The sequence below is a fragment of the Rhamphochromis sp. 'chilingali' genome (assembly GCF_963969265.1).
Source record: "Rhamphochromis sp. 'chilingali' genome assembly, chromosome: 20".
Classification (NCBI taxonomy): Eukaryota; Metazoa; Chordata; class Actinopteri; order Cichliformes; family Cichlidae; genus Rhamphochromis; species Rhamphochromis sp. 'chilingali'.
The window spans coordinates 18359111-18371344 of record NC_137947.1 but is presented as its reverse complement, the minus strand read 5'-3'; the positions used below and the strand labels follow the sequence as shown (position 1 = coordinate 18371344).

The window sequence follows — 12234 nt, the reverse complement described above, 5'->3', positions numbered from 1 at the left end:
GGCACTGTAAAGCGAAGTGGGAAATCATATTTTTCATGTGTTTCACACCAGCTAGAGTATGGAGTGTAAATTTAAAAATAACATTACACTTTACTGTTGCTCTGCTTCCATGTGTGATATACTTACCAGAGGTGTGGACTCGAGTCACATGACTTGGACTCGAGTCAGACTCGAGTCATTAATTTTATGACTTTAGACTTGACTTGAAAAAATGTTCTAAGACTTGTGACTTGACTTGGACTTTTACACCAATGACTTGGGACTTGAATTGGACTTGAACCGGTTTACTTGAAAAGACTTGATATTTCACCCCAAATATAAAATTTAACATGCATATTATATAGAGATTGAAAATGTGACGTCATTCACGGGTAGAACCGCAAAGGATTCTGGGAACTCGTGGCAAGCGGTACTAGCGCACGCAGGCTTTCAATTAAAATCAGTTATACAGCGATAAAAAGAAACACAAAAATGTCAAGAAGCTGTTGTATTATTAACTGCAATAGCCGGTCGCATGACAGCCACGGGAAGCCGACGGGTAAAGAGATCGGTTGTTATCGGATTACGTCGTTGAAGAGAAATTGTTCAAGCCATGTTTCCGAAGTAACAAAGATGCGACGGATGGCCTGGATTGCAGCCATTCAAAGATCAAATATAACGTCCCAGAACACTCCAGCTCACAGGTTAGTCTGCTCCAAGCATTTACACGAAGGTCAGTGTTTTTTAGTAGTTAATACGTCATTTTCATAACATAATTGGTGATATAGGTTACAAGCAAGTCTGGTGCTGAACAGAAATTGTCGCGCTATGCTCCTTTGTTTATTGTGCATAAATAGTGAATTGTCCTGACTCAATATTGTGTTTCGCTTCTGTTATTATGGTACATTGACAAAAACATATGCTTTTATTCACAGGATAAAACAGGTTTTTTGTATCACTAATTGCCCAGTACGATTACAGCATACAATATTGTTGTCACTGCTACATTTCTGTGATGCTACCAGAAATTATTTCCACTACTAATTAATTACCGTTGAGCTCAAAGGTCCTATTAATAAACGGTTAAGGAATGTGTATTTATGACGACGATTTGTGAGACTGGTAAACTTATGATACGTACGATGGTCTTTCGTTCTACACGGTGCATTTCAAGGTCCTGTACCCATCCGTCGGTAAACTGTACCTGGGCTTGTTGCAGTGACCGGAAGTTACTAAACTTCATGAGTGTGTGCACTCACTCCAAGAACCGTATGATTATAAATATGCATATAAATATGCTAAGATGAGATAGCTGACTTCATCTAACTAGCAAATGTTGTCCAGGCTATGTTGGTGATACAGTTTTTTTTTAATGTGTATGATATTTTTGTCATGCGATTTTAAAGCCGGTCCTACAACCGCATCCAAGAATAACATGCAGCTTATCTCAGAACTGTCGGTGAAAATTATTCTTGGAGCTAGGTTTAATTGAGCTGCATTTTAAAGAGGTGCAATTTCACAATTTGTGTATATTTTCTAAGTTCACTATTTTGTCATGTGTTGAGAAAAACACAGATTTTAAAATTACATGGTCTAATATTTACATTTAGCATAACTGCAACATTATTTTTTCGTTTTTTTTTTTTAAAGACTCGAAAGGACTTGAAATTCAAAGTTTCAGACTTGTGACTTGACTCGGACTTTTACACCAGTGACTTGAGACTCGACTCTGACTTGCCTGACATTACTTGAGACTTGACTTGAGACTTGAGGATAAAGACTTGAGACTTACTTGAGACTTGCAAAACAATGACTTGGTCCCACCTCTGATACTTACTAATAACATTAAAGAAACTTGTATGTTCTGTTTGGAGATTTTGTCCAATAATTATTAAAGATCATAGGACTGATAAATATTCACAGATGTTGCCCCTTGAAAAAGGATATACAAAGAAAACACATCTAATAGCTGTATTGGGTAAAACACATTTTATATTCCATTTTTTAAAAGAATACATATCTTCCATCAAATTTATGTATATTTAATATTTGAATGTGATAGGAAGTCTTAAAGTGCTAATAAACTTTAAGGAGAAAACATCTTATCTCATACTCTAACTTCTTAGTCCACATATTCCCCTTGAAAGGGAACTATTCATGTGAAGTGTCTCAACCTTAGTAAATTGCCACATTTGGTCTAGTGCACACTGTTAAAAAAAGTTCCTCTTTAAAATGTTATATTGATATCAGTTATCAGAGGGACTAAGATACAGTGAACAGTGTATGTAAGAAAAGTTCAGAAGTGACAGCCATAAACATTCACAAACATAATGTTACACGCAAGTAATTTATTTTACTACACGTGCTTGTAATTGGATAAAAAAGGTTTAAAGTCTGTTTTGATCTGTTTCATATCTGTCTCTTCTTTCTTTCTCAGAGTTTCACTGCTAAATGCGATGTGGATGTGACATACAGCTCTGTGTTTACTATGACTCAACAAACCACACAAAGGGTGCGTTATAAGAGCTCCGTATCACAATGTTTCTCAGACATTAAAACTTATGTTCTTTTTTTACATCGTCACCACACAAACAGCATGGCTCAGTCTTAGTGTGTCTGGTGGCTAGACCACTGCTTTAATTCAGACCAAATACTGTAAATATTAGCAACACGTTCAACTCTAAATCTTCAGTGCTATATCAGTAGCACTACTGTGAAAAGGATCAAAGCTTAAAGAATGCAGACACTCGCTTGTTTATCAGTTGCACTAAAAGTCATTCATAAGCGAGTGTTATTGTTCTGTTTGTTTAGACTGAAATATTAAATAGTTAGATGACTGAATACTTTTCTCTGTAGCCTAAAAGGTAATAATTCCTCTTTTCATCTAGATCAGATTAAACCTTTTTAGTAATTTGTGATCAGGGCTGGCAAAAGCATTTGCATTGCCATCAACTGTTTAGTGTTAACAAATGCTGGCATGTATGAATGCTGAATTTAGATGGTAAATAAAGTGACCATAACATATAAACACTGTATAGTTCTCTCTTTAGCTTAAGCATCACATGCTTACTTAAGCATGCATTCCAAGAGCTGATGTTGCAGTATCCTCTGGTCTAGCTCATCTTTACTCATTCTGCCTAACTCTCATCTTTGCTTCTGTTCTCCCACAGACTGAAAGAGGCGCAGAAGATGTTACATACAGCACTTTGGCTGACTACCAAGCTCAAGGCACCTAATTATTGGATGGTTTAAAATGAGTTATAATAATTTGTCAGTTTGTGCTTTGTTTGCTAACTACAGCCCAGTTGACGTGTTTCAGGCATCAGATTTTTTTTTTTTTTTACCATATTTCTCAGTTCAGGTCACATTCCCTGATCAGAGACTAATAACTAGGTAACTACAGAACAAACGTCTGTGCAAACATGCAGGAAACCAGTTATTTATTCTACTCGGGATGATCTGTGCTTCCCTCACACTGAGGCATGCAGCAGCGCTTGTATGAAAATAATAATAATAAATTTGCCCAGAGGCAAGTCAAATATCTGGGTTATCTCAAAATTTCAAGTCACTGGCTCAAACTTCTGAGCAAGCCAAATTTTTGAGACAGCCTGGAAATGTAACTTATGGATAACATTTTTTTTTACTGGTGGAAACAAGCTTCTATAGGAATTGGACACAAAAACTGAGATTTTAAAAGCTCAATAGTAACTCAGTGGTTAGTAGCCATACTCAGGAAATTATTTTTTTTAAAAATCTATGTATTTCTCTTTTGTATCTGACACAGCACTTACCAACCATTTACTAGTGCTATTGTAATCATAGATAGGCTGAATTAGTGATATATATGTCATATATATTTTTATATATTATATACAAGTGCTTTTCAGAAGCTTTTTATTTTTTGTACAGTATAGGTCAATTGATTTTTTCTTTACTTTTAAGTGATACTGTTACAATCTAAAAATAAAATATATTTCATTTCCCATAATTTGTTTGTTTTAGATGTAGTCCATAATATTAGGACGATACAATTGCATGTTAATTATTGTCATCATTACAGTATGTCATCAGCATTCATTAACTTCTGTGTTCATTGTAGCTTCATCTTTATTGTATTACAAAATGTGCCAATTTTTAAGTAAAACAACCTTCATGCCACAGTGATTCTGGCTTTTGTTTGATTTCCATCCACCCTTCTTCTACTGCCCCTATGGGGGTTTTTTTTTCCAGTAAAAAGACCAGAACAGCTCTCCTGGGACACATCCAGGAAGCATCTTTTCACACAGAGGAGCTGAGCCTTTTACAAATTGCACAACTCCTCACCCCATCTCAAAGTGTGAGCCCCACTACATGCAACAAGACAAGAGAAAACTACAGGACTCAGAAACTATTTACAGCTTTGGAAGGTGGAACAAGGAGGATAAACACAACATTAGGCAACTGGTTTATTTTGGTGGCTAAACAGTCAATACTATTCACAAAAATCTGCATACGCCCTTTCAATGTGGCAGAACAGAAAAATTACACTATTATGGTGGGCAGACATGAACTGCTTCACCCATGAGTATCCAATTCAGTTCCTGAGTTATGGAGTTGAAAAGTAGCAAGAAAAAGGGCGTGATGTCAGAACTTCCTCAGAAAATTCTCCTGTGTGAAAACAGTCACTGAAAATGTGAGCAAGCATTAAAACTAACACATTTTAACTAATGCTTCAAAGCACAATCTCCATTCCTTCAAAATTCTCACTATGAAAATCTGTTTTGTTTTTTTTACTTTAGACATCTACAGGATAAAATAATACGGGGGGGGGGGGGGATACCTGAAACCAAGTTACACAATGTTTATCCCGTCTCAGCACAGGACACGTTTCAATCATAAATCAGTGTAGAAGTGTTTTAAAAAAAAAAAAAAAAAAAAAAAAAGGACAGAAAATGAGTGACTATAACGATTATTGGGTAATTTGTTTATGTTGGACAAACATTTGGAAATGCATTAATCCACCAACTACACACATATATATATATTTCTTCAAGTCTGTACATTAAAAGTAAATACAAAAAAAAAAAAAAAAAAGGAGAAATAAAACCTGTTTCAAGCTGGAACAGCTTAAAATGAGTGTGAGTATGCTTGTACCATCACACTCATTTGTTACTGGCTGCTGGTTCTCCACAAAAAAAAAAAATTTAAAAAAAAAAAAAAAAAAACCAAAATTTTTTTTAAAAAAAATGGCATCTCGTCCGATTGTAAAATAGTTTCAATTTTTGCAGCTACTGCATCAGGGGACGTTCAGTCAGAGTCGCACTCAAGCTGTTCTCTGTGTTTCATCTCCAAAAACTTTGCCATGTGCTCCAGTCGTGACGAACCTCGGTATATCCACTCCTTATGTTCACTCTCCTATGAGAAAAAGACTTAATTAATAAAGCAACTAAGTAAGTAATTAAAGGAAAAGAACCAGCAGCTGCTCATGCTACACATCAGATCCTAGTAGATGCAACTATGCTATCAATTTCAAAATCCTACTTCGCCTTATTTTCAAGTCATCTAATTCATGTGATTTTCTGAAAACTTCACCTCCGCCCTTTAGCTAGTGGTCACTAAGATTCTTATTTGTCACTGATTTTTAGCAGATGCACCTATGGCATCAATTTTAAGTTTCTATGTATATAAGAAATTGAAATAGCAATACAAGTATAGCCTACGGCAGTGATGAATTCTTTTATTTCTGCCTTAAAAAAAGCATATTGATGCAGATGTTTGTAAGAATGTGCCAACCATCTACAAGCAGATGCCACAAATATCAAATATTTTTCCACTAAGACACTAACTAAATATTTTCAACAAATTCTCTTAAACTTGAACTTTTGCTTTGAAAGAGAACACAGACCCAGTTTTTCCCATGTTTGAATAGTTGGACAGTGTTTGCATCTTCCATGCAAACTACTGGCGACTACAGCATCTTTGCAAATCCAAGGATAGGGTGACCAATTTCATCTAGCAACCTCCAGAAACCACTCACCAACCAGCTGCAGAATACACATCTCTCTTTAGCGAATCAAAGAACAGTTTCTAAGCCTGCAAGATCAGAGTTAAAGCAATCGATTTCACAGCCTGCCAGCAACCATCTGCCAACTGGTTGGGGAATACATGCTTTTTCCTAGCGATCAGCGGTTGCTAAATCATCGACCGATCTCTAGGCCTGTGTGACTGGAGCCACTCAGTCTCCATAAAGCAGTGTCAGTGTCTCAACTTTATCTATTATATCTCGTATAAAACTTAAAATTTACCTTAAAAAAATTACCTGTGAATGCTTTGTGTTAGTATTGTTCTAGATTCATAAATGTTATAAAATTCAGCTGAAAATCAAATGTAAAAATTTTTAAACTAAAAGATAAATGAAATACTGACCTGAAAGATAACCTGCATTAAGCTGCAGTCAATAATCTGCACTTCACACTTTTGCAGGACTCCGTTCAATTCAGCATTAAGGGTCTGTCCAAGCCTGTACTGGGTTAACTGAGGGTACGGCCACTTATTCAGGTAATGTTCTATGAAGTCTTTGTGAGGGCCCTCTGGAATGTCATCTGCAACGTTTTCCACTTTGAAACAAAATTAAAAAGAAGAAAGAAAAAGTTGGTTACTCGTTTTATGTGTCTAAGAGCTGTACAGTCAGTAAATAAAAACACTTGACAGGATTTCTGAGTATATGAATATGAACCCCCCCAAAGTATAAAAACAATTCAACTTACAAGGTTTCCAAACCAAATGAATTAAAGGTAACCCAACATAGACCGGCGTGTGATCATCCAAAAAGATCAAGAACCTGGAATTGTAAAATGTGTTAGCATCAAGTCAAACTTCCAGCGTTAGCAGTTCCTAACAGAAAATCTTGGCTAAACAGTCAAATCTGATTGCACAGCACGCTATAAATTCATTGGGTTAACCATGGCCAAAAGGGTACACAAGTTTTCTAGCAATTTTAATCATAAAATTAAAATAAACACCTTAGGCGGTTCTTTCTGCTGGGGAGCTCGCCTACGACACCAGGCTGGAACCGGTACTTGTTATCTTGACACTGAATCACCACACGGGCACCAACATACAGCTGCTCCACCTTTGCTGTGGTGTCAAAAGCAACATGGTGTCCAGATACTAGACTCTTCCCTTTTTCTTCAAAACTGACTTTGTATTTTAACCGTCCGTCTTCTGCAAAAAGAGGGGAAAAAAAGAGACCAATTTTCACTTCAGTTTTATCAATTTATTTTCTCTCTCTTAAAAAAATATTTTCAGAAAAGCAAAACTTTGAAATTTCTTTCTGCACTCAGCTCACTGTGCCTACCTTGCTTCACCTGGCATCTAATCTCATCATGTCACATGTTTTTAAAATCAGTCAAATGACAGCAAATGCACTTTACTTTTCCTATTTAAGGACAGGCAAACAAATTTCAGGTGCACTGCTTCTGGGCGATAGAACGATAACGATATGTATCGCGATATAACTTTTACTCGATAGAGAAATTAAGCTATTGCGATAGACCTCGCCGCTCTTGTCCTCTTAAAAAAATAAAAAATAAAATAAAAAACAGGTCAGCCAATCCAAATTAAGTAGCGCAGAGCCGAACCAATCACAGCCGCAGCGTCACGTCGCGTGACTTGTTACGTACAGCACAAGTGCCAAGCCGCACGTGTGTTTGTTTGGGAAGCAGCCAGCGGGTAATGGAGCCAGCGCGTAATGGAGGAAATGAGTGTGCCGACTAGAAAAATCAACCGAGCGTGACCGAAGAGAAAACAGATGATGGTTCCAATGCCGGAGAGATTGTCGAACGGAAGAGCCAAAGAAGTTCCGTAGTTTGAAGGCATTTCGGCTATTTCAAGTCTGACAAAAAACAGAGTAGCGTGCACTGTAAATTGTGCCGAAAGCAAGTCTGGAAATACAATGAACTGGTGCATGCGTCACACTGTGCGCCACGTTATTGTTTCGGTGAAATGAATTTCTACAATACTGTTACTGTTAATTGTACTCTCTGCAGTGTTTAAATGCTTACATATACACACAGTTACTGTCCCTCCACACATACGACTCGGTTCTGCTTCTATGCCCCAGCTTTGTTTACTTTTTCCCACCGAGGCTTCTAGACTTCTGATTGGCCAACATTTCTGCACGGTTAGGAATCTAGCGCCACCTGCTGCTTTGGCATGTTCATAGCAGCGTTTTCCTTCATTTCTCCCTTTATGTGTGGACGGGATTATTTTTTAAAACGAAAACGGAAAATCTCCGTTTTCAAAAATACCCGTGTACGTGTGGACGTAGCCTCAGTCTCTGACTGGAAGCGCTAATTCGTCATTCGGCTTTTGTCAGACTAAAGTAAATGTTAAAACTGTTTTAAAAGCTAAGCTATACAACAAGGAGAGATTGAGAATTTCCTTTTAGTTCTCAGTTTATTTGATATTGACAAAAGTTAGTCAGTTTTGTCTGTTCTTCTGTAAAACAAACTAAGATTTATTTTTAGAATTAATATTTTGTTTCTAAGTGGAATTGACAATTTAGTCTGTTTTGTTTGTTCTATTTTGAAACTTAAACGCTTTAGCGGCTGCCTTTTGTGTAGTTTGCAATATTTGCCTTTATTTATCTGAAAAAGTCTCATGTTCCTTAAGTACATCTACCCTGTTGAACTTATTATGGGAAATAAATATTTAAATAAAAACAAGCTGCTGATTATTTCACATTTTACTTGTGAGCAACGGCACATTTAAATCTTACAAATAGTTATTTGGCTTATATCGTGATAGATATCGTTATCGCCTGAAATGAAAAAAACATATCGTGATATGAAAAAATCTCATATCGCCCAGCTCTACTTACATATACCCAGCCACCAGAAAAACAAAATATACAAAAGTTGTCTTTTCCAAACTCATTCACTGCCATTAATGTGCAGTGTTGTTCTTATGTCTAAGGAAAATGACGCTGTGACAAGGAAAAAAAAAAAAAAAAGCTTTCAATTTCTACTGAGCATAAGATGAATCGCATTTTTGCTGGTCCTAGAGTAAAAACCTCAAAAGCATTCACAAAAACAGAGGAGAGAGAAAAGAACAAAACACATCAGAAGATATTTCAAATCTCTAGATCATCTGAAACTAAATACAATTAACAGTTATCAATTACTTTCAGCCTTTTCTAATGCAGGATTTTGAATCAACTTTTTTCAATGCATGAATTCTTTCAAACATTACTGTAATATCTGGCAGAATTTTCTCTTACCCCTTGTAACTATCTCGACTATTTTCCCCCGTTGCCACCTCATAGGTCTTCTCCTAGCCAGAACCACCATGTTCAATTTGAGTTCATCCTTCTGTGCCTCAGGTCGGGCAGTTATTATTTCCTTGGAGGAATGGCCAAACACTGATGATATTATAACAGGAGCCACATCTGCCGCTTTGGGGGGGGGGAACGACACAAATGTTTAAAATTCTTTAAACCACTGCTGTTCATCTGTAAAGATAAGTTACGCTAATTTTATGGCGTCTGTGACCTTACCATTGGTGCTGGTGCTCGGAGGTGAAGCAGGTGGTGGTGTTCTGTCGCTCTCACTGCATTTGTTCATTCTTGCAGGTTTCTGTGTATTGTTGGAGGGTGAAAAATCTGAATCACTGGAATCAACTTCTGGCTCCCACTGCATATCAGAATCGGAGCTGCTGAGAGACTCATCTTCACTGTAGAACTGCTGAGGCGTTGGTGGTCGCAGAGACCTCACCTTATATTCAGGAAGTCTAGTCAACACTACCACTGGCTTTTTAAATGGTCTGGGACAGTCCAAGCCGTTTTGGCATAGTTTCCTCTTTCTGGCAGTTTCATTTACACAGCAAACTGAGTCATTTGGAGACTCAAACATATGTTCTGCAAAGAAAAACACAAGTGTAAAATGTGATGTGCAATTAAGACAAAAATAAAAATAAATACAAAAGCAAAACTAAACTAAAACAAACATTATGTTTATGTTGCAGTCTAATTAGATGTTAAATTAATAAGAAACTTTTGATAACTTATTTTTTAAATACTCATTTTATTGTTCAATAAAAAGCTTAAGATACCATGTGGACATGGATGAGATTTTTGGTCACTAGTACAATACATGGGCCATTTCATCTCCAATCCAGTTACTAAGAATTTCATGTCACAATACATTTTGTGTGTTTTATTTTGCATTACCATTAAATACAACTACATACAATATACACTTTTGATGCCTCTGTCCCAATTTACAGATCCTGATTCGTTTTATGATAAGAGACATTAAAGACAATTTCAGGTGTTTATCTTTAACAGTTTTTTTTTTAGATATTCATATTTAAACATTGTCTCAGACTTTGAAGGGCAAGCAAACATGCTGGATGGAAGTCGAAAGAACATTTTTCAGATCTACAGCTTGAAAATTACTTGATATATGAAACTAAAATTTTAAAGCAATGATTTTGTACAGTGATGTGAAAAAGCGTTTGCATCTTTCCTGATTTCCTTTTTTTTTGGGCATGTTCATCATACTACATGCACTACACCTCGCCTCGGTGTAGTTCTTTCCAAATATATTTTAGCTTGTGACTACATTTGCAAATCGAGAGTTTTGATTTACTCTCATGGGACTGGTGAGGGACCAGACAAAGAGAGAGTCAAAAGACCCTTATGAGTGAATAATCTAGGGAATAGTTCAGGGGAGGTGTGTGCCTGGTGGTCGGGCCTTGACCCATTAGGTCTGGCCGGGAGCAGTCCGAAGCAGGGATAAGTCCAAACTCTGGACTATGAATTTTTTTTGACAAATGGTCAAGTGGAAGGCTCAAAGTGATATAACAACAACATACTTACTTTCATCCTCACATTCATAATCCAACAGGTTTTCTTCTGTCTTCAAGGACTCCTCACATTCATAATCCAACAGGTTTTCTTCTGTCTTCAAGGACTCCTGAAGTAACAATGTTTTCGTCTCCAACTGATCCACAGTCATAATCATAGCCATGGCCACTATAACAAAAATCAAACATTGGAGCTTTCAGTCATTTATTAAAGCTTCTGTACAAAGATAAGTGTAAGCAGACGAGTTGCTGCCCCAAGGGGAGAAGTTTAAATATTTTGGGGTCTTATTGACAAGTAGGGTAACTTCTGCAGTGTTGCGGATTCTGTATTGGCGTGGTGAAGAGAGAGCACAGCATAGACGCAAAGCTGTCAATTCACTATCTATGACCATACCTTCACCTATGGTCACGAGATGTGAGTAGTGAACTTTGATATCCCCAAAGGTCAGCTGGACTTTCCCTTTGCAAACGACTGAACTCCTCATCCTTTCAACAGGGACAGTAGGGCCACTACTCCTTCGCACCAAAAGGCACCAGTTAAAGTGGTTCAGGCATCTAACCAGTTCCCCTCTGGGCACATCCAACCAGGAAGTGCCCTCGAAGGTAGACCCACAAGCTCCTAATTACATCTCTAGCCTGACCCGGTATTGCCCCAAGTGACCTGAAAGGAGGTGGTGTAGTACATGTGGTCGGTCTGGGCCCAGGACCCAGGACTGAATAAACGACAAAATAAATAGACTATCTGACACAAGAGTTTATTATGAGCACCTTGGGGTTCTCTTGTATGGTTTTCTAGTAACACGAAAAAAAATAACTACGCCACTTTATAAAAGAAAAAAAACACACACACACAGCTTAACCGGGGAAAAATACTACACGCACTGTAGAAAATAAAGACATGAATGCAGGAAAAAATGAGTCAGTTAACACGGCCGTTTAATAAAGGCGTTCACGTGTGTTTTGACTTCTTTCCGTTAGCTTTTCTTTAGTACAACAAATGCCGTTAGCTTAACTGTTCCTTTTTACGGCTGAAAGTTAACCTAACGATCACGATTGTTCTTATAACCAAGAACACAGACATACCTGTTGTTGTATCCCGAATATCCACCTCAAAAATCACAAAGGTCTGGTCCTTTTTGTGAGCAGAAGCAATTAAAAGCTAAAAATCGGTCGCTCGAGCTAGCTAACTTCCTTTAGCACTGACAGGCTACGTACAAAAGGAAACAAAGAAACATACCGTTAAACTTCCTTTCAGATTTTGCATCGCAAAAGTATTTAAATTACACAAAACAACTCGCACTACGATTCTTTTTTGCTACTTAGACGTGTACGAAAATAGGAACCATTCCAAAATTTGCTTTCATACTTTGTGGCAACTAGGCCCCAAAACAAGTAGGTTGCCCGCGAGAA

General features: G+C 37.3%; 1 protein-coding gene across 2 annotated transcripts; it reads right to left on the bottom strand.

Moving 5' to 3' along the window:
• Window positions 1–4872: 4872 nt before the first annotated feature.
• On the bottom strand, window positions 4873–12225 carry LOC308388171 (histone-lysine N-methyltransferase SETDB1-B-like). 2 transcript variants are annotated; one of them, XM_080868719.1, is made up of 8 exons: window positions 11908–12225; window positions 10838–10993; window positions 9515–9874; window positions 9239–9412; window positions 6981–7182; window positions 6726–6799; window positions 6385–6575; window positions 4873–5373 (listed from the first exon to the last, which is right to left on the bottom strand). In XM_080868719.1, the coding sequence occupies exons 2-8, from the start codon at window positions 10986–10988 to the stop codon at window positions 5266–5268; spliced, it is 1260 nt and encodes a 419-aa protein (XP_080724845.1). In that variant the 5' UTR covers window positions 10989–10993; window positions 11908–12225; the 3' UTR covers window positions 4873–5265. The 2 variants fall into 2 exon arrangements, with proteins under 2 accessions (XP_080724845.1, XP_080724846.1); XM_080868720.1 differs by having other exon boundaries at window positions 12062–12225.
• Between the last annotated feature and the right edge of the window lie 9 nt (window positions 12226–12234).